The sequence below is a fragment of the Kockovaella imperatae genome, assembly GCF_002102565.1.
Source record: "Kockovaella imperatae strain NRRL Y-17943 chromosome Unknown BD324scaffold_3, whole genome shotgun sequence".
Taxonomy (NCBI): Eukaryota; Fungi; Basidiomycota; class Tremellomycetes; order Tremellales; family Cuniculitremaceae; genus Kockovaella; species Kockovaella imperatae.
In genome coordinates this window covers 288,427-308,476 of record NW_019028943.1, presented here as the reverse complement: position 1 = coordinate 308,476, position 20,050 = coordinate 288,427, and the positions used below count along the sequence as shown (strand labels likewise).

The 20,050-nt window shown below is 52.0% G+C and overlaps 7 protein-coding genes across 7 annotated transcripts; 5 read left to right on the top strand and 2 right to left on the bottom strand.

The window, feature by feature from the left end:
* Positions 1 to 2: 2 nt before the first annotated feature.
* BD324DRAFT_617905 (Alpha/Beta hydrolase protein) lies at positions 3 to 2,334 on the top strand. Its single transcript, XM_022014963.1, has 15 exons — positions 3 to 313; positions 359 to 536; positions 586 to 593; positions 644 to 682; positions 722 to 814; positions 861 to 967; positions 1,018 to 1,069; positions 1,108 to 1,216; positions 1,256 to 1,300; positions 1,348 to 1,455; positions 1,494 to 1,569; positions 1,619 to 1,800; positions 1,841 to 1,941; positions 1,980 to 2,164; positions 2,202 to 2,334. Exons 1-15 carry the CDS (start codon positions 103 to 105, stop codon positions 2,271 to 2,273), a joined length of 1,566 nt encoding a protein of 521 aa, XP_021872794.1. The 5' UTR covers positions 3 to 102; the 3' UTR covers positions 2,274 to 2,334.
* Positions 2,335 to 2,372: 38 nt separating this feature from the next.
* BD324DRAFT_649029 (RNA polymerase Rpc34 subunit-domain-containing protein) lies at positions 2,373 to 4,452 on the bottom strand (the record flags this gene model as incomplete). Its single annotated transcript, XM_022017925.1, has 8 exons — positions 2,373 to 3,125; positions 3,164 to 3,676; positions 3,714 to 3,860; positions 3,896 to 4,017; positions 4,053 to 4,117; positions 4,156 to 4,232; positions 4,268 to 4,354; positions 4,390 to 4,452. The coding sequence occupies 8 exons, from the start codon at positions 4,450 to 4,452 to the stop codon at positions 2,373 to 2,375; spliced, it is 1,827 nt and encodes a 608-aa protein (XP_021872793.1).
* Positions 4,453 to 6,129: 1,677 nt separating this feature from the next.
* Positions 6,130 to 6,642, top strand: BD324DRAFT_617898 (hypothetical protein; the record flags this gene model as incomplete). The annotated part of the gene is made up of 2 exons (XM_022014962.1): positions 6,130 to 6,152; positions 6,260 to 6,642. Exon 2 carries the CDS (start codon positions 6,378 to 6,380, stop codon positions 6,639 to 6,641), a length of 264 nt encoding a protein of 87 aa, XP_021872792.1. The 5' UTR covers positions 6,130 to 6,152; positions 6,260 to 6,377.
* Position 6,643: 1 nt separating this feature from the next.
* On the top strand, positions 6,644 to 8,207 carry BD324DRAFT_617897 (ribonuclease III domain-containing protein). The gene is made up of 4 exons (XM_022014961.1): positions 6,644 to 7,305; positions 7,339 to 7,400; positions 7,438 to 7,982; positions 8,021 to 8,207. The coding sequence occupies exons 1-4, from the start codon at positions 7,119 to 7,121 to the stop codon at positions 8,106 to 8,108; spliced, it is 882 nt and encodes a 293-aa protein (XP_021872791.1). The 5' UTR covers positions 6,644 to 7,118; the 3' UTR covers positions 8,109 to 8,207.
* A 543-nt stretch (positions 8,208 to 8,750) lies between these two features.
* BD324DRAFT_679449 (hypothetical protein) lies at positions 8,751 to 9,384 on the top strand (the record flags this gene model as incomplete). Its single annotated transcript, XM_022019040.1, has 2 exons — positions 8,751 to 9,217; positions 9,273 to 9,384. Exons 1-2 carry the CDS (start codon positions 8,847 to 8,849, stop codon positions 9,382 to 9,384), a joined length of 483 nt encoding a protein of 160 aa, XP_021872790.1. The 5' UTR covers positions 8,751 to 8,846.
* A 442-nt stretch (positions 9,385 to 9,826) lies between these two features.
* On the top strand, positions 9,827 to 10,940 carry BD324DRAFT_649026 (hypothetical protein; the record flags this gene model as incomplete). The annotated part of the gene is made up of 5 exons (XM_022017924.1): positions 9,827 to 10,016; positions 10,056 to 10,117; positions 10,162 to 10,454; positions 10,498 to 10,704; positions 10,748 to 10,940. The coding sequence occupies 5 exons, from the start codon at positions 9,827 to 9,829 to the stop codon at positions 10,938 to 10,940; spliced, it is 945 nt and encodes a 314-aa protein (XP_021872789.1).
* On the bottom strand, positions 10,941 to 19,985 carry BD324DRAFT_298033 (armadillo-type protein). Its single transcript, XM_022012419.1, has 33 exons — positions 19,664 to 19,985; positions 19,561 to 19,606; positions 19,323 to 19,461; positions 19,198 to 19,269; positions 19,068 to 19,130; positions 18,931 to 19,014; positions 18,755 to 18,888; positions 18,499 to 18,693; positions 18,245 to 18,446; positions 18,094 to 18,196; positions 17,850 to 18,043; positions 17,695 to 17,804; positions 17,374 to 17,647; positions 17,091 to 17,328; positions 16,590 to 17,043; positions 15,664 to 16,542; positions 15,513 to 15,613; positions 15,189 to 15,471; positions 15,001 to 15,144; positions 14,346 to 14,956; positions 14,198 to 14,308; positions 13,963 to 14,158; positions 13,631 to 13,912; positions 13,238 to 13,579; positions 12,823 to 13,179; positions 12,648 to 12,785; positions 12,364 to 12,607; positions 12,070 to 12,317; positions 11,765 to 12,031; positions 11,629 to 11,718; positions 11,343 to 11,583; positions 11,126 to 11,303; positions 10,941 to 11,075 (listed from the first exon to the last, which is right to left on the bottom strand). Exons 1-33 carry the CDS (start codon positions 19,714 to 19,716, stop codon positions 11,060 to 11,062), a joined length of 7,089 nt encoding a protein of 2,362 aa, XP_021872788.1. The 5' UTR covers positions 19,717 to 19,985; the 3' UTR covers positions 10,941 to 11,059.
* Between the last annotated feature and the right edge of the window lie 65 nt (positions 19,986 to 20,050).

Sequence of the window (20,050 nt, the reverse complement as noted above, 5' to 3'; positions counted from 1 at the left end):
GCGAAGACCGCTGCGGTTCCTCCAACCGGCTCTAGATGATCCGATCATCGAGTATCCCCCTCCATCCTTCTATCTATCGCGCAACTCACACCTACGATCATCATGAAGGTCACTACCAGCGTTTTGGCGCTCCTACCAGCTGCTTTGGCTGCTCCGCGCCTCTTCTCTCCGGGAAACGCCCTCGATCTGGCCGGTGACGTTATTGAGAAGGCTCAATCTTGGCTCTCTGATGAGAAAGATCAGTGGATCGCTGCCAACGACGACGTAGCTGCTGCCCTTCGCATCAATACAGTGAACATGCACGGAATGGAGTGTGAGGAGTTCAACAACACGATTGGGCCTCGCTGACAATCCGTAGACATGACCGTGGAGCACCCAGCATTCCCATTGCACCGATTACGTGTCGTTGAGCCCGATGTCTGTGACCCGGCAGTCAAGCAGTTGTCTGGATATCTCGACATCTCAGAGACCAAGCATTTGTTCTTCTGGTTCCAGGAGAGTCGAAATAAGCCTAAGGAGGACCCTTTGGTTCTTTGGTGAGTGTGTAAGCCCTTGCGTCGCCATGCTGGCCTAACAACTCTCTAGGTTGAATGGTGCGCCGTATTTGTCGGTGTGACGCTGTTAGACGCTAATATCAGTCTAGGTGGACCAGGATGCTCCTCTACGACCGGACTCATGTTCGGTAGGTCCACGTGACTGATGCCCCGCTGACATGCCTCAGAGCTCGGAGGATGTGCCATCGCCGATGAGGGACGCAATCTCACTTATAACAAGTACGCCTGGAACTCCGTGGCTAATGTTATTTACCTTGACCGTGCGTTGCAAACATCATGTATAATATCCGTGCTGACGTCTATCAGAACCCATTGGTGTCGGATTCTCCTACGCCGATGGCTCGGAGGAGGTCTCCGATTCGCATGCCGCGGCCGAGGACGTGTATGCCTTTTTGTCCCTGTTCATCTCGCAGGTGAGTGTGTTGCGCCAGTGCCATGGCTCGGTTGCTCATTCAGCATCCAGTTCCGAAAGTACTCCAAGCAGGACTTTCACGTCGCCGGAGAGTCATATGCAGGTGCGGCGTCCCATATTGACCAAGGTTGACACAATCAGGCCAGTACATTCCAAACATTGCCGATGTCATCTACAAGAAAACCGCTGCGCTCGCTGCTGCGCCCAACCCAAACCTCCCTACTTTGAACTTCAAGTCTGTTCTCATCGGGTAGGCAACTAGATCATTCTCTCAAGCTCACGATAACAGTGACGGTGTGACGGACCCCAAAGCTCAGTACGCCTCCGTGCCAGAGTCAGTACTGCACTTTCAGCATGATAAGATATCTGACTTCTTCTCAGCTGGGCCTGCGATGGACCTTACGCTGTGTTTGACCCCAGAGGATCTGAATGCGCCAATTTGAGGACCAAGGCGGCTAGATGTGAACGACTCGCTGAAGCGTGTTATAAGTAGGTAGAGGCGGAATGATCCAAGCTGACTCGCCTAGATCCAACACTCGATTCACTTGTGTCCCTGCGGAGCTATACTGTGTCACACAGATGATCGGCCCCATACAGCAGCTTGTGAGCTCGGTGTCGCTCTCTGAGATCGAAGCTGAGCGAGAAAACGCAGGGTCTCAACCTCTACGACGTCCGGCGACCGTGCAATCATAGCGAAGAGGCAGACGGACCATTGTGCTACCGAGAGACTCGATGGGTTGAAACCTACCTCAATCAACCTGCTGTCAAGGAGAACCTTGGAGTTCCTGCTGAAATCAACTTTGAGTCGTGCAACAACCAGATCAACCAGAAGTTGTAAGTTCCCCGCCCGACGGACTTTGGCTCACCCTTCCAGCCTGTTGCAAGGCGACGGGGTACACTATGCCGGTGCCCTTCTTGGACCTTTGATCGACTCCGGAATCCGAGTCTTGATCTACGCTGGACAAGCCGATGCGAGTAAGTATCACAGTTTTGACTCCCTCTGACTGCTTTAGTCGTCAATTATATTGGCTGCTCGCGAGTTGTGGACAACCTTCAGATGCGGTATGCGGCCGACTATGCAGCTGCAAAGGTCCACAACTTCACAGACATCAATGGAGATGTCGTCGGATGGACCAAGCAGGCCGGCAAAGGAGCGGGCAACATTACGTTTGTCGCTTTCGAGAATGCTGGACACATGGTGAGTCAATCGAAGCCAACTTCACTGATCCCATCAGGTCCCCCACGACGATCCTATGGGAGCCTTGGCCATGGTCTCCCGATGGTTCAACAACGAACCTTTGGCTTGATTTTGATAGGCGCGAGGCGCCTAAGATTGATATAGTATTATAAGATACATGAATCGGCGTAATGTGTCATGATCTACTTTGCCCTGCGAGGGCAACTGTCTACTCGTCCGACATGTTCTCGTCCTCTTCATATCCGATTCCTGACGCCTCCATGCCGTCCTTCTGGTCTCCGGTATCCATCGCGGTGGGCTCATCTCTATATTTCTTTCGACCCTCGGGATCCCAGCCTCCAACCACGTCCGCCAGCCAGTCATCCACGTATGCACAGCTTTCAGGATTGACCGGGCCATCTTCCTGGCAAAAATTGAACTGGGGGCATTTCCCGCATGAAATCTGGGTCTGACCCAAAGGCAAATTGACCAGATTGGTCGCTCTGTAGGCTACATGAACGTCGTTGAGCTCCCCAAGACCTGTTCGGGCGAAAGCGATTGTCTGTAATTCTGAACTGTCGATAATAGCGCTTGACTTGGGTTTCAGAGCGACATCCCTGAGATCGATATCGGCAGAGTCGACCGAGGAGACCGAGACGTCGTCGGAGTCCACATCGGATTCCGAATCTTCAGACTCTGAGGATGTTACCGGAGATCGAGCTTTCCGCTTGTTGCTCCTCTTGGACTTCTTGCGGCGTCCTTCGTCCTCAGAGTCGTCATCCGAGTCTTCACTATCTGATTGTGCAGCTTGACGTTTGGACTTCTTCTTCGAATTCCGCCTCTCGTCTCGATCAGAATCGGTTTCTTCATCATCCTCGGCTCTACCCTTCTTACGTCCTTTGCCGAAAGCCTGATCGATCGTGACCAGCTCGTCCGAATCTGCATCGAGATCCTCCTCCGAATCGTCAGACTCTGAGCGAGCCTATCGCTTCAGCATATCGCGTGCAACCTGGTCCTTACCTTGCGCTTGCGCTTCTCCTTACGTCTCCGCTCCCGATCTTTCTCCTTCTCCTTCTTCTTGGCCCGTTTCTTCGCCCTCTTTTCCTTCTCCTTGGCCTTCTTTTCCGCTCGTTGCTTTCTCAATAGCTTGACCTTCTCCTTGCGCTTCTTTTCCTTTGCTAATTCCTTGGCCTTTTCTTTCCGCAGATCCAGCTCATCTTCGTCCGTATCGTCATCATTGTTCATTCGCCGCTTTTTTCGCGAAGGTCCCTCTCCATCCGAATCCTCCACTACATCAGGGACACTGACACCGCCGACTGGCTTGACTGCTTCAATCAGTCCATCCAGCTCCAACGCCCTCATGCACTCCATCACATTCTCGACCTTGAGTTTTGCCTGTGTCAGACCAGATCGTTTCAAGACTGCTAGGAGGGTGTGAGGTGTCGGCAGTTTCTTCGTCTTGGTGACCGGGTAGATGGCATTAGGGACCAACTTGGCATGAGCGGGATTCCTGTCGTCCTTTGACGGAAACGTCTTACTGGGTCAGGGCGGTACACTCGGTTTGTCTCACCAAAGATTTGACTTTGTCATACAGGAACATAGTAATCCCATTGACGAACTCCGCATCATATTCCTTCTGACCATCATACCATACGCCACCGGTAAGATCCTCCGCCGGCTTCACATTTGGCAGAATGTAGAGCGACACAGTGGGTTGCTGAGCGTCAGACCCTGATCAGATTAGTCACCCACGTGAATGCTCTTGAAAGATGCAATATGACCGCTCTTCTCTAGCGAGTCTAAAGTCTTGCGCAGAATCGTTGTGGGAATGGTATCGGCACCAATCTGCACTCGAAGTGTCTTTTGAGCGATTCCTAAATGTCAACCACGGTCCAGTAGCGCATCTCACCTCTCCGACCAGCCTGTGATACCATCTTCAGGACCATATTCTGATCCGAAGTGAGAGCTTGTTTTCTGACTGTAAATGCCCATCTCATGAGTCTCGTGCTCACTTTTTGGCATCCTTGGGCTGGACAGCATGAAACAAGGGTGCTCCTCCTTCTTTCGACGTCTCGCTCCGCAAGAGTTTCTTATATCAGGGGTGTACCGAATTTTTCAACTCACGACCGCCATGAGCTGCGTCACGCTCGACTGCACCTCTTTCCGAGGCATGCCAGGCAGGCTTTGCTCAATTTGAGCTTGGGTCATAGACTAAGGCATCAGCCCGAGCTTGAAGTCGACCTCACCTGACCCTTGGCGCTGAGCACCTTCTTCCAGACCTGTTGGTCTGAGGTCGAGAGCGTAGCCATGGCGAGGCGATCGCTAATGTTATCTCATCCCACTGTTGCGACAGTTGAAAGTCAAAGAGATCATCACTCGAAGCTTTCGAAAATGTTATGCAGTTGGATATATTTAGGGCACGGTAGTGGCGAGTGCTTCTTTTTGTGGCAGCAAACTGCTGTATGGCCGGCCATGTTGCGAGGAAGCCAGGACAAGTTGCAATGTCGACAGGCTCGTTCTGATTGTCATTTGACAGGCCTTCATGCTCTGGATGATCAAGGATCTTGCTCGACACGGTGGTCTGTCTAAGAGCTGTCTGATAATTTCCCAGGACAGACCTCGCACCGGAAAAACCGCAAAACCGACAGTCCGACACGACAATGTGCAAACGCTTACATCCCTTACTGGTGTCGATCCCATCTCCTCTGTCAGCGCGCAGCAAGTAAAGAGAAACTGGGTGATTCCTAATGGGCTGACGTATCTGTTTCCTCTTTTACGGCGACGTCAGGGGCAGTGACCAGCAGGCCCGAGTCAAGGCAGGACCACATCAGTCTCATCTATCCCCATTTGTCAGTCCTTGGGACTTATGATGAGGTGAGGATCCTGATTCCTCGCTACTGGTCTTTCCTACCCATCACGACAGACTGGAGACTGCTCACATGGTGATGGACAAGTGTCAGGGGTGAGGTGGTACAAGCCCCTCCCAAGATTCGTAATTCAAACGCTTCATATTGCAACAGTACTGGTCTGTCTCCAACGGACGTCGCTGGTGTACTGGTGAGTACTACTACGACTTCAGTTCCTTCATACTCTAACATCTCCACAGGTAACATGGATGCTTGCCATCAGCAAGTATTGCATCCGCACCGGGTTCGATTCCCGGGTGACGTACTTTTTGTCTTCGGACGCGTAGTATTTTTTTGTGTGATGGGCCTACGTTTTTTCCTCATGCTTTTCGTTATCATGCCCCCGCAGAACCCCCTTCGAACTTCATTCTCGGCTGGCAGTCGCTGCGAACAGGCGTGCTTATGATGATTTCCCCATACTCGGGCGGCGGTTCTGACAGACAGACCGACGAGATCGTCTTATATTCGCCTATGAGCTGTGATGTACTGGAGTTGAATTGGCCATCCATGTGAGACTCAGATTTGCTGTTACTCCAGATAGCTTCATCTTTTCCGAGTGCTTTCGCCAGCTGCCGGTGAAGTCTTCCCACATCTCCATCGATGTCATCACGTGGGCGCCTAATGATGATCGTGTTAGCCTCTGTAGCTAGAGCTTTTATGAAGGGTTGAGCTGCGGCACATGTGGCGAAGATATGGTGCTGTTCAACATACTCAATTTCCACCTCACATGGCACGCAGCTAGGTAGGTTCAGGGCTGACTTTATTTCCCAGTCGACCGCCCGTTCGGGAGTCGCGAGCTGGCAGCAAGAGCTGGACCTGTGCGGCGAACGCTGTCTTTGCTTTGGTGAAGAGCTAAGGAGCATTGTAATTCGCGTCGTTACTGGATTTATAAGAGAACTCGTTCAGCCCACCTTGCACTCAGGGGCGGTCTGAAGGTGGATTATGCCACTCTCGAAAGCGGCGATGATTTCTCTAAGGAACTTTATTATCACCCTCTTGCGCCTTACGCCCTTCGCTAAGTCATCAGCCTTTCGATGTAGATTGGCTGTGTTGAGTCGTCCATGTGGACTTCTTGGTTTGCTATACGTATGTTGTCGTGAAGGGTAAGTTCCTTCACTAGCCAACGCAAGGCATGTCGCCTTGGCGTATGGGTTTGTATGTCCATTGTACCCGTAGCTTGGAGCTGCTGAATCCTCCTGACTGTGTCGAGTTGGTCCGTGTATATAACGCTGCGTGTTGCATCAGGAAGTTTGCACTTCTGGCGGAGCCTATGGTCAAGATGCACTGCGCAAGCAATAGCTGCAATCTCGGCCTGCAATCTCGGCATCATGTATCTCGCCCCAACCCTGTGGCTGTCCGCAAGTTTGAATGCAAGGGTTACTGGCCCGACAACTGCGAATGCGCCAAGCTCCGCTCCGTCTCTGCTTCCATCTGTTGCCCCCACTCTATGTGCTCTTCCTGTGGGTTGCGATGTGTCGCGAGCTGTTCGTCGAAATGTTCGTCAAACTTCTCGTCAATTCTCGCTACTACGTGGTCGGAATTCCCGAACTGGGTTCCAACAACTGTTTCGGATTCTGCATCCATTTTACTAGTACACCAGCGACGTTCACAGGCATGCATGTTACACCTGTACTGCAGCCAACAAATCACAAAATCAGCGAGTGGGTTACTGGATTGATGTTTTGACAGGACGGATATTGTGACATATATACCATCAATCTAGCGACCATGTGGTTTTGACCTTGTACGATTCCAACACTTGCTGCAGCACATAGGGCAGGGAGTGACAGCTCCAGTATCCATCTCGAGGTAGAGACATTCATTCCATCCAACAAGAACCGCACGGTTCACCAAGATCTCGCTGCTCAAACACGCATGACTTCCGACCTTTCCAGAGCCGGCAGACTCACCAATTAACTTCCAAGCTCTCCCTCGCTTGTGCTTCTTGCATATATAACTTGCGACCGGCCTTGCGGTTATCACGGGCTCTACGCTCGGTACGAGCTGCGGCGTCCAGCAGCGGTCGTCGATTTACATCCGACTTCGTTCCGTTCCCTTTCGACGTCGAGATGTCGTGGTTATCTGGCGTTCCCCTTCCTCCCATTCCACCAATAGACAACCCTAAATACGCGGACATTGTCTTCACCCATTCGAGCGCTCGATCGCAGCAGCATAGCTCCAGCTCATTCGACTTGACCTCTGGTGCGGCGGATCTGGACAACGAAAAGCTAGAGCATGTGGGAGACGGCATCCTAGGTGAGTTGACCGATATAGCTGGGTTAATCACAGGCGCTTTCATAACCTTCCTGCTCAACGAACTATATCCTGACCTTGTCGTTGGTTCAGCCACTGTCAGTCAGTCCATCGCGCTCACTGCTCACGCTGCAGCTCCTGAAGTCCCGCCTGGTGTCCAACGCTACCAACGCTCAGCTCTCTCTGCACTACGGTCTACCGAAACATCTCAGGGCCGCACATGCAGCTGCACTCCCCCTACGCAATCAGCCAAACGTTCAAGCGGACCTCTTCGAGGCTTATATCGGCGGCCTCTTCTACTCATATCTTCATCGTGGGACACCTAGATCCAATCCAACACCCCCATTGACACCTCAGCCTCATGAACCCACAGCATCGCTCGCGGACGGTTCCCCACGGCGTATGTCATACGGTCAAGCCATGGACGAACTCGGTTTGTGGTTGCGGGCCGTTTATACACCCCTAGCCCACAAGATGATGGACCAAATACGGAGTGAGCAGTCAACAACAGATATCAATGTGGCCTTGGAGCAGCAGGCAGCGGGATCCACTGCTCTTCTTAACCAATACTATCTGACGCATGAAAGCCGCCTGCCATCTTACGCATATTCAGCGTCTGCGGACAGCTCGGGCATGTGGACGTGCATTTGTGTGGCACAGCGCCGCGATGGCAGCGAGCTGTGAGTTGATTTTAAGATCAGTCCTGATGATCATTCAGTCGAAGCGAAGCAAGCGGGACGACGAAAAAGGTTGCTGCGACTCTAGCAGCGTACAAGATTTGTAAGGAATTGAGCCTGGTGCCATGAGACCTTTGATACAGAAGCTGCTAGCTTGAAACGACCCTCACGACATTGATCGCCGTGCGTAGATCAAATTGTACTCAAAATGCATAGCGTCGCCGTGTGGTATCTGCCTGACTACCGCCATCTCGTGGCAACCGCTAGAGCTACACATCGAAGAGATCGATGCTCCGGTCTCTCTGCGACCAGCACTTATCTCGAGCCAGCATCGCGACCAAGTCTGGCTCGCACCTTATAAAAGGCTCTACTGACCAGTTCGTTTTACCCAGACATTCTCTTCTCACCACATCGCCATGAGCGAACTGGAAGATGAAGTACAAGCTGGATTAGTACTTCCCCCATTGCCAGTCGTCCGGGATCCTACCATTCTGCGAACGGCGCTCACGCATCGAAGTGCAGCGACTACACTCCGTGTCTCCCGAGACGACGAGCTCGGGGGCTCCTCTCAACTACGAAAAGATGGCACACATCGGTGACGCGATTTTGCGTGAGTGAGACTCTGCTCGACATCTCGGTGCCCACTGAGCTACGACCTCGATTACAGAATACATAGTCACTTGCCGATTGCAAAAGATCTACCCCAAGCTCTCAAAAGGGGCAGCTACGGTGAGAAGCTTGTCAGAAAGCATATTTACAGCCTTCCCAAAGACCCTACGAAGCCAGCTGGTCAGTCGCGAGAGCCTCGCTAGACTGTCATTTGCATACGATCTTCCATCCAAGGCGATCACAACCTCGCATGACAGGATGGCCATTCTTGACAGTCACAACAATGCTGCCGAGATGTTCGAGGCCTACATCGCTGCTGTGTTTTTCAGTGCCGACTCCCTCGATTCGACGAAAGCCAACGCATTCGCTATTCTCAACGAATGGCTCGAGCCCATCATGGACCAGCTTGCAGCAGAAGAGCAGCACGATGGTGTTTCCATTGCCTCGGACGATTCGCAGCTTGACCGCGACGCCTCGGGATCGAAATCTCGCCTGCACGAGATGCAGCAACGGTTATATATCACCGAGCTGAACTACCAGGAGAAAAGCATGGTGCCGGGGGGCGCTAAGGGCACGCAAGGCTTGAGGTGGAAGGTGTCCTGCAGTGCTCGGTACAATGGACTGTATATGTGGGTCGAGACCCTTGGTAAGCAAAATGGGACCCTATGCTGACTCGCGGCGCAGTGCCCATGGCGTGGTGCGAGACACCAAGAAAAAGGCAGCCGAGGTCGCGGCTTATCTAGTACTCAATGAGATCAAAGACACGGGATTCCGTATGAGATTGGGACGAAGATGATCTTCATTAGGGACGGATTCGCCTCGTGCACAAGGCACCAGCCCCACAGTGGCTCAAAAGAGTAGGGATAGACGGAGCTCAAAGATCAGACCGATTTATATACATGTACATACATACGCCGCATGCAAGCGACCACCAGTGTCTGTCACTGTGGCACTGCCATTCTCGTACCCTTTGCTATCCTTGAACATATGTACAGTAGGCCTCTTTGTGTTGTCTGCGATCGATCAGCAGTGCTTGCAATTGATACGAGGCGGCACATAAGTATACATGCAGGTCCGTATGGGGGTTCTGGGGCGGATCTTATAGAATGGAAACGCTCTGCTTCTCTACCAGACGGCAATGTCTCCAAGCGTTACCATCAAAATTGGCCTGTGCCTGGTCCAGATCGCTTTGCAGCATTCATATTGCATTTCAACATTGGCCTTGTGTCGTCATCATCATGGCGGGCCCATCAGAAATGAGCTACAGAATCTTCCTATCGGAGACGCCATTCCGTAGCCCTCCGCGCATACACAACCAATTCTACAAGGATATCCTTGTGAGGAACCGAAATCCTCCCCCGACCCACGCCGGGCAGACATCAAGCGAAGAATACGAGAAGATGATCAGCGTTGGAGACACACTGCTGCGTAGGTTGTGAAGTCTCTCCACTATACTCATGCTTTAAGATGCCATCGTAGCGTGTACGCTCCATACGGCCTTCCCTGAAATGACCGTCAAAACCGCACAGGTGAGGGCACTCTTACGCAAGCGAGCTCTCGTTAAGATCAACAGCAATATAAAGTGCAGCTCACCTCGATCGACACCCTTTCTAGACTATCAAAGAAGCTCACCATCACTCGCTCCGGCGTATTCGATGACCCCACTCCCCCTCGAGATGCTGCAAACGTGCTCAAGGCGTATGTCGCTGCCGTTTATTTGGGACATCTGAAGGATGGGACCAAGCGAGCCGGAGACGCAGTCAACATCCTTGAGGCCTGGCTATCTCCGGTGTTCGTCTCTCTCGCCTCCAACCTAGAAGTTCAACCGCAGGCCGTAGCCTCCACGGAAGAGATCCTCTGCGAACGGTATATCGAGTTCATCACATGAGACCACAGCGGTTCCGCTCAGCAGCGAAGGCGTCCCGCATGGCTTAGAAATCCAGGAAGCTATCCTTGAAATTTCGGACGACACGAATACCTCACCGACTTCCCTTGACATATCAAAGCTTCATGACTTGAGGAACAAGAACATACTCGATTTTACGGCCAAATGCGAGGCTCAGAAGGTCGGGACCTGGCAGTCAGTCATTCGCGGACGACACAGGGGCGTAGAGTTGTGAGGTTGTTGATACAGAACTCCTTCGCTGAGATTGCCCCAGCTGTCCTAGCATCGTTCGAGCACAGAAGAAGGATGCAGAGAGAGCTGCAGCTCATCTAGTCCTGCGCAAATTCGGACTGAACAAGCACAAGGCTCTTGCGAAGAGCTTGATCGGCTCAGGCTTGAAAGGAGGATCAAAGGCCAAGGAGAAGACTCCAGGACAGCAGACGAGCGAGACTGCAGCGACAATATGAGGGTTCAGAGTGGCACAATCTCCGTATCCGAGGGTTGCATTTGCACGTTCAGCGAAAATTGTATCGATATTGAGGGATAACAATGTACACAAGCAGACATCGTCCGTAGGACCACAAGATCACCAGAATGAACACCTGATCGGAGGGTCAGACTCCGGATTTCTATAACAACATGTCTGACTCACCATCCAATGTACGCCACACACAGATTTTCCGTCTTGGTCGCGTCGTCCACCAGTCTCTCCACTTGCTGGGTAACAGTGAGGGGGTTTGGCGTCTTGTAATCACGTCCGGTGAGCTTCTTCCTCACTCGGTCGATGACTGCCAAGCCTCGTTCGTTTCTGACTTCGGGCCTCTCCGCGTCTATATCACCTCAGCATTTCATTTTGGTCCAGGACTCACCGTTCAAAGCCTCTGCCTCGTTGATCCTGCTCCGTCTCTGCCTAGCATACGCCGCTTCATCTGCCTCTTGCTCGGTGTTCGCCCGTCCACCCGGCTGGTGCGTCGTCGCGTTGAGTCGCCAAGCGATAAGGGGATCGTATACAAAGGCCTCGAGGACGGCCATGATGGATTCTCGGTTGTCTCGCAAGACGCCCATTGAGACTTCACATGATTTGGAAAAGGTTCCGGTGATCCCACATACCTGCAGACATTCAGAGGGGCCACTCGATAAGAAGGAAATACTCACCTCCATGGCATGAATGAGCATTCTAGTGAGCCGGAAGGGAATCTTCTCAGGATACTTGTCACGCTGTTGCGCCAGCTCGAAACAATCACCCTGGAGCCCTTGAGCTGCATATCAAGTAAGACAGGGTACGACTCACAAAGTCAATGTGGACAATCTTGCCGGAGATTTGATCCATAAGCAGGTTGGATGGATGTCTATCTCCAAGCCCTAGAATGTAACCGACCATGGACGTGACACCCAACGACCTTGTATACGTCGCTCTCCGCTCGAGCCACGATTCGGAGTTCCGACTCTTGAGCCAAAGGATCTTGTAAAGATCCTGTCCGGTTGTGTTGTCCAAGGCATACTGGAAGACTTCAACCTTGTGCAGCAAGGGCAAGCTATCATAGCTGTCATCCGCCATCTACATGGTCAGCCTAAGCGGTCGCTCAAATAACTCACCTGTTGCATGAGACGATTCTCGATGTCGACAAGAATTTTGCGAGACTCTCGGTAACCCTTGATAAGCATGTGTAGCGTGTCGCTATGTTGTAACCAGCCCGAAAGACCAGCACCGGGAGATAGGGGCGTGACGGAGAAAAGCTGAATCGAAAGATGACGCTTGGCTGCTTCGGGCTCCGAGTTGAGCAAGGTGTTGACCAGACCGAACAGCTGCATGACACGCTCGTCTTGACGCAGATCCTCGTGACCTAGAGAGGGATCAGCTTATCCCAAAGGCTCCTGAGCGCTATTCACCCTTCAAGCAGTAGGCATACTCCTTTCCATCCTGACCGCGCATACTGAACTTTCGCGGCCGATGCTTTGAGCTGATCACCTGGAAGGTGGGCAAGACCTGAGCAATGCCAATGACGGGCTTGCCCGATTGATATGTGCCAGGAATAGCAATGTCCAAATCTCGGACGTCCATGAGCTTGGGCGAGACGTACTGCAGCTCGATGACGTTGAGCATCCTCAACTGCTTCGCCAGTCTTTGGAACACCTGCAGGAATTAGGTAGGACCCATCGGCTTTCGCACTTACATTATAGTATATGTCCCAAGCTTGCTGAATCTCGTTGATATCTCCGTGAGCCGAGTATCTTCGGAGATGATCCCTTGCAGACCGTAGATCATGTCCGAAGGACTGCACGAATGACGTCTCACGGAGTGTTTCCGGTCCCTAGATGTATGAGCACGTGGTGCCGGACACGACTCACCCTTTCGACCATCTCGTGAAGCGGCTCCAACACCTCGTACATCGCAGGGATGTTTTTCTCGGCGAAATAATGCTTGGAAGCATCCTCGAGACCGTCATGCCAAATTTCATGCCACAAAATGGCAGCTCGGATGAGCTCTGTGCTGACGAGTTCCGCTTGGTCTACTATATTTGAGGCATGCTCTCTCATCTTGGCTGTGATAGACTGAGCGACTGCTTGACGACTTGCCACGTCGGACTTGGATGCGACTGTCAATGGATAGATCAGAGCTTGCGGATGGGCTTTGCCAATATCATGTAAGAGGCGGACGATGAGCTGTTGGATAGCAGCACGAGGAGTGTGGATACGAGCAATGATCTATCGTCGATCAGATCGGTGAATCTCGGGATCATTCCTCTCATCGCCGTTAACTCACCTGGGGAATGACCTCCAGCCAAACATCCACGTTGACCATATGCAGTCCTTGCGAAATGGCGGTGCTGACGCCATGCTGGTATCCGTACGTGAACCAGAGCGTGAGGAGACGCAATGTATCCTGCAATGCTTTGCCCGGAGACAATGCGATGGAGCGCAAGAAGCCGTCGACAGCAGGAATGATGTACGTTGTGAAGTGATCAGGCTGGAGACCTCCAGGGGAGACCTCGAGCTGAGTGACAACCTCAAAGTTGGCCAGTGCCCAGGTATGCCAGGCGTTATACCATTCGGGATCTAATTGCGTAGCCTCAGAGTAATCTGCCAGGATCTCGCTCGGGTCGGACTGGATTAGGTCAGCTTAGGACCGGGACAAGAAGAGACCAAAACTCCTCACGGCTATGGAGCCCTCGCGCAAAGCAGTCTGCCAAGCTCCTAGTTCGACGTGACATCTCGCCAACAGCTTTGTGTATTCGCCATACAGCTTGACATCCGGTAATATTAATCGTCCGTGGGCGTCCCGTTGACCAATACCGATATCCTCAGTCAGCTGTTCGGTGAAGCGTCGGAGGTATTGCAAAGTGGCGACTTGCTCATGGGCGTTTTGCTCCTTGTTGTTCTTAGCCCATGAGAGCTGGAAGTAGGCAAAAATGACCGGGGGCGGCGCCCTAGCGCGACTCTGTCGTGCAGGTCAGCATCTGCAGGTGTTGAAAAGGTCACTCCACGAACCTCTGGGTCTTCGGCGTTGTAGGAACTGCCAACGAGCGATGTGAGCGTTTTCTCGGCAAGCTTGAGTCTATCTTGCGTCCGACATAGATCTGCGAAATGAATCCAAGTGTCCATGTCTTCATTCGGCGAGAGGACGAGCGAGCGAACTTGCAGGATTCTCTGCCAGACTTCGACATCTCGTTGACATCCGTCGAGTCTTGATGGGTCAGCTTCAAGCTGAAAAGCTTCCGCTCACCTTCTTCTCCAAGTCATTCGCTGGGTCTGCTGCCGTTCTGGGCGATCTGCATGATCCTTGTACGAGATGATTTCTTCTAACTCGGCCATAGCCTGAACTCGGACCATTGTGCTGCAACTGTCAGCTCAAACTGTCAGATATATCTCACTCGTAGGACCGTCCATAACTTTCGCTTGTCAACGAGGTCAACTCCGGATCAAGCCTCTCCCTCGCCCTGGAGATGTGCCTCGCAGCGGATCCAAATTGATTGCGATGAACAGCAATGATAGCCTTGTAGAAATGCCGGTCGACAGTGTCGTTTCGCATAGCGGCGATATAATCTTCCATCAGATCCCACTGATACAAGGACCAGGAAGCCGCCGCGGCCAAGGGGGCCATCTGCTTCTTTTCCTCCTGTGTCGAACTTGGCCACCTGATTTGAACCAGTTCCGACAGATCTTCCCATTCTCCGAGAGCGTGCAAAGCCTGAATCCGACCAAAGGCAACCTGAGATTCTGTAAACTCCTCTTCCGGGTTCTGCGCTCGTTGTTCCCAGATCGAAAGCGCATCTTCCCATCGATTGAGCTTCTCGAACCACATGACATCATGGGTCATCTCCATATTACCTTCAGCGTAAACCAGGGTCCCCCAGGCAGCGTCTGCCTGCTGCAGTTTTTGATTGATTTCAATCAGGTCGTTGACCACCACAGCAGAAGCGTCGGTGAAGAATTCAGCTTCCTTGTAGTGCAGAGCTTTGGCGTAGGCGTGGAAGTGAGATGCCTGCGACCCTATTAGAAGTGGTCATCACCGATCGGACGACTCACATAGTCGGCCAAGAGCTTTGCGTCGATGTTCAATCGTTTGTCATCGTGCTCCATGAACTCGGCAAGATTCAGGATGACATTTACGACATCAGGCGGTACGCCCGGGCTGGTGAGAGCTGTTTCAAGATTGTGCACGAGGTCCTCCTGTAGCAGTGTCAATCACGTTTGTTGTTGGCTTTCAGACCCACCTGATAGCTCTCATACAATTCGGTCCAACAAGAAACGAAAGCCACGTTGAAGAGCTCTCTTGCAAAGGGAGTGTACTGTTCAGCCAAATTCCGCGAGGCTCGGATAGCCTGCGAAGGGGATTCTCGCATGAGTTCACTGCCGAGTCGTTTGACCCATTCGATCCATTCGCTCTTGCTTGTCACTGAAGAGCAATCCCAAGCCAGTTTGAGCTGCTGCTGGTTGACTGGGAGCTTCGCCTGCTCCACCGATACTGACATTTCAGATGTCGGATCGTTGGCAAAGCTAGCGCGTTGTAAGCCTAGTCCTCGGGACGACAGACATACCGCTCAACGGGCCCGAGATCTGGGGGGAGTCGTTCTCTATTCAGAAGTTTATGTATCAACGTATCGTATCCACTGTGCTTAATATTGTGTTCGACCAGAACCTGATCTGATGTTAGAAGACGCACGACTATGTGACTTTTCTAAGACTCACCTTGTTGACCATTGGGATAAAGATGGCATAATCTGGCCCAAATTGCAACACCAAAACGCACAGCGTGTCCATAGCGATACTTCTCATTTCTGTATCGCTATGGGCTAGGGCCCTTACCAGCGGATGGATGATCTGAGAAGCGTGATCCGAAAAGTTGACCTTGCGGCATAGTTGACCCGTCGTCCGTAATGCCGCTTTACGGAGTTCAGAAGGAGCCTGCGGCGACTCGAAGCTTCGCACAATGACAGGGAGAATGAGGTGGAGATAATCTTCGATACTGGATCCAAAGACAATGAAAGCTTTGAGGATGTGCAAGAGGATGCTGAGACGACTACCCTGAATGTGCTTTTCACTGAGATCACCGTCGAAGCTGTGTAGGATCTGCTGTAGAAGCCTCGGGAGGTACGCCTTGAATTCTCCCTCGACGGCACGAGCGACGGATTCGACCAATTGAATCAAAGTGATTTGGACGGTGGGACCGGAACCCCAAAATTCGTGGACGAGTGAAAACACTTGGTTGATGTAATTGCGGATATGCTGTTTGACGATGGAAATGAGATTCGCAAGCTGTTTGAGCAGTACATCTTGCAGCTGAGGTTGGGCTATTCGGATAACGTGGAGAAAAGCGGGAAGGATCTGGGGCAAGAAAGATACGCATCGCAGGCGCTGGGTTCGGAATATCAACATGACCGCTTGAACGGCCTCGTAATGTGATTCCTTGAGTGTCGAGTCATTCAAGACGTTGACAAGTGATGTGATCGCGACAGTTTGGTAGTACTCGTCGTTCGATGGGGTCTGCTGGTTCATTAATAGAGTGATATCGGTAACGCGGTAGCCATTTTCAGCAGCTGTCGGATCGGTGATACTGCCTTGCAGAACCTGAGAAGAGGTCATGAGCATGTCAATGTAGGATCGGGTCAACTTACCTTGTGTTTGAACGGATCAAGCGCTCCCAAAAGACCCATGGTCCTGATCGTCTCCGTGCGTATCGCTTGAGACGTCTCGGTCTGTAGTAATCTAAATAGGATGCCCAAGAGCTGCGGTTGTTCGATATACGGGTTGATGACCTCGCCAGTGTTTGAAACGATCTGGCCCAGTGTCTTGAGCGCTGCATCTCGTTTCAACGTCGACGTTTGATCGTTCAGCATGCTGATGACGAGGTCCAAAATCGTCCGAACGTTTGACACGAGCTCCTCGCCTGCGACCCGTGCAAGCTCGCCAATACACGTCACACAGTATGCGGCGACTGGTATAGATGTACTTGAGCTGCTAGCGGTTCGGAGTAGGACTGTGAGAATGGTCGGCGCGTAGCTCTTGACGAGACTTGCGGCTGCGCCTATGAGCAGGCACAAAAGCTTTGCACTGTCCTCTTTCTGCCGGCTGGAAGCATCGTTAGCTTGAGACGAGACCAGTGAAAATGGACTCACCTGTTAGTGGCATACTCGAGCTCGGTGATGAGATTGATTAAGGACTTTCTCAGTGGAGGCATGACATAGGCAGGGTTGTGTTGCGCCAATCGACCAATGATGCCAATGGCAATCTCTCGATTCTGGAAAACCTCGTCGTTCAGAGCAATGAATAAGCATCGAATGTCTTCCGCTTGAGCAAGATGGCGATCAAACTTTTCGTCCAGGTGCTCAAGGACAGTGCGTCGAATCATTGGATCTTTGCAAGTCAGCGACTGCCTTGGCTCTGGATGGTCCGATTCACTTGGATCCGTGATTCCCACAGTCAATAGCTTCTCCAACACATCGCTGACGACCTCGATCGAGTGACTGCTAGTCTGATGGCATATGGGATCATTGATGAAGAGCTGAGTGCAAGCTAGGACAGCCTCTTTTCGGACTTCGGCACTGTCGTGCTCGAGATACGGGAGCGCTGCGTCGCGGACGAATTCGTTGAGGGTGTGACCGCTGAAATCAAAGTTGCCTAGGATTCTCAATGCGAGGGACAATGTCTCTGGTGGTTGGGCGCCCGTCGATGCCTTCCCTCTCGTCAGACGATGCGCAGGGAGAAGTGTCGAAGGCTCACCTGCAAAAGATTGATATCCCTCGAGTGCATTTTCGTCCTAATCGCGGGCGCTCCAAGTGACCTGTAAGGCTGACCGGTGAGAATCATTGACAGACTCTCCAAAAGGCGATCTGATCACATCAGCGACAAGGTCTCTCTTCGGAACTCCAACTCACCCTGGATAGAAGGCAATAACGGTGGGATATGGTTCTTGATGACTGACAAGGCGTTCCACAGAGCTTCACTCAGACCCCAGGGGAACATCAAGTCTAGTACCTCGTGCATTTGTCTTGTGAGCATCGGCCCGACAGATGTCGTGAGCATGGCGAGACTTTGAAAGATGGGACCCTCGTATGGAGCATTCTTCTTGCTGCAACGATCGTCAGCCGTATCCTTTGCCCTATCCATTTCCGCAATCACCCTCTCATCCGCAGATGCTCTTTCATGACTTTAAGGATTTCTTCGACAAAAGGCCGCATCTTTGAACCAAGCTGCATTGCCAGATGACCAATAGCAATGTATGCTATACGAGGATCAGCTTGCTCGAGACATGATCTGAGATTCTACACACCCAGATCTCGATCCGTGGCTTTGCCCAAGGCCTGCAGCAGCCAAGCCATGCTTCGCTGTAGGTATTGACTCTCAAATTCGTCGCTGTCATATGTCGCCATGGACGGAATGAGGGTAATGACGGCTTTGCGGACGACCACTTCTTTGCTGTCACGGTATTTGAGCGTCAACTCGCAGATTGAACGATAGTAGTCTGCCATGGACTGAGAACAGCAATAATCAGCTTTGGATCACGGAATGCGATGAATAACTGACGATCTGCTGATTTTGTAACATGGAGCCGAAGGCCAGTAGTGATCCCAAGACTGTATCTGTGCCTCCTGCTCTCATGAGGCCCGAGCGGGCTTCTTCAAAGATTTTTCTATACGTCTCGGCGGGCGACTTGTCTCTCGTCTTGACAATGTCCAAACATGCCGAGAGAAGCAATGAAGCGCGTTCTCGGACGACCGTCTGTGTAGAGGGAGACTCTTGTTAGCTAGATGGTCCGTTTACGGCGAGAGTCGATCCCCACCCTAGAGTCCCGTAATGGGATCCAAATCTTTTCCAAGACTCTCGACACGAATGGGTGGAATAGGGCGGGAGCATTACTAGCGAATTGGTGGAGGACTAAGACACCACTGAAGCGGTTGACTTCTTGCCGAGAGTCTAGAAGACGGTCAGCTAGAGCATCGAAAGTTCACCACTCACCTTCTAGGAGCTGCAATGCTTGTCCTACTTCTTTAGTGAACCATGATTCACCAAGATTAACTCCTGCTATTCGGACCATGTTTCCTGAGGGCGAATGAGCGCAAGTCCAGGAGGGGTGCAGCTTTACACCAACTCACCGACGACTTTGGCAGCGTCCATCATGACTTGCGAGTCACTGCTGACGAGCAATGGGCGGAGATCTGACGTGAAGAAGCATCAGTCCACATCATGCGGGCCAGCAACAGCAAGGTTGTAGAGGCAACATACACTCATAGAGCCTTAGAGTCTTTTGCAAACCTCTATCGGGAGACTCCTCATTCGCAGCCTCCAACATGGCCCCTGTGTGAGACTTTGAGCCGCGAATCTAATGTATTGAGCTGCTAGTCGCTCACCAATGACCACTGTAGCACCTAATTTCTCCGCTGCATGATTGCTTCTGGTCAACTCGAACGTCCGGATGAAAAGGTCACTCCATAATCCTTTACTGGCATCTTGACCGTGTCCTGGAAAGTCGGACGTGTACGAGGCAATCTGGAGATGAGGGATAATTAGTATCCACAAGCGAAGGAGCAGGAAAGGTGAATCCGGGAGATCAAGGGGACAGAGGACGGGATGGATGCGTCGACTTGCCTGTAGCTGAAGATCCTCTGCAGCTTGCTTTCGGACATCCTCGTTCCTGCATCATAGAGTGAGCTTCTGCAAAGAAGACCAATGCTATAGCACTGATGCTCACCTATTCGCTACTCGGTGAAAGATGTTGTCTAGCACATCCGACTGCGTTGACATGATGGCTAATCATGTGCGCGCGATGGACAACGGCCAGGGGTGCAAGGGTTTCAGCAAGATATTACAAGCATACGTGACGGCCGAATCTGGTACGAGGGAAAGAGAGAGAGAAGAAGGCAGGAAGGCAGTAAGTCGACTTTCCAGAGCTAGGGAGTGTGCAAAGTCTACGTGTAGACGAGTGGAAGGATGTTCGTCTCAGATGCGGGTCGCAGAGCATATCACACGCCAATTCGGCAAATTCGCCCGTCCAACCGGGACGTCGATGAATTCTTCCCGAGTCAAGGGGGCAATTGCTCCTCTCACGACACGGGGCATGCACAATCTGAGGACGACG

Bases quoted from the DNA above. Each gene is read 5' to 3' on its own strand.
- BD324DRAFT_617897 (XM_022014961.1), top strand. From the start codon at position 7,119: ATGTCGTGGTTATCTGGCGTTCCCCTTCCTCCCATTCCACCAATAGAC. The intron at 7,401-7,437 runs GTCAGTCAGTCC...CTCACGCTGCAG, and splicing joins TTGTCGTTGGTTCAGCCACT to CTCCTGAAGTCCCGCCTGGT. The intron at 7,983-8,020 runs GTGAGTTGATTT...ATGATCATTCAG, and splicing joins CGCCGCGATGGCAGCGAGCT to TCGAAGCGAAGCAAGCGGGA.
- BD324DRAFT_617905 (XM_022014963.1), top strand. From the start codon at position 103: ATGAAGGTCACTACCAGCGTTTTGGCGCTCCTACCAGCTGCTTTGGCT. The intron at 968-1,017 runs GTGAGTGTGTTG...TTCAGCATCCAG, and splicing joins TGTCCCTGTTCATCTCGCAG to TTCCGAAAGTACTCCAAGCA. The intron at 1,301-1,347 runs GTCAGTACTGCA...ACTTCTTCTCAG, and splicing joins CAGTACGCCTCCGTGCCAGA to CTGGGCCTGCGATGGACCTT.
- BD324DRAFT_298033 (XM_022012419.1), bottom strand. From the start codon at position 19,716: ATGTCAACGCAGTCGGATGTGCTAGACAACATCTTTCACCGAGTAGCG. The intron at 19,131-19,197 runs GTATGTTGCCTC...TCTTCACGTCAG, and splicing joins GACTCTAAGGCTCTATGAGT to ATCTCCGCCCATTGCTCGTC. The intron at 16,543-16,589 runs GTAAGTTGACCC...ACCTCTTCTCAG, and splicing joins TTGATCCGTTCAAACACAAG to GTTCTGCAAGGCAGTATCAC.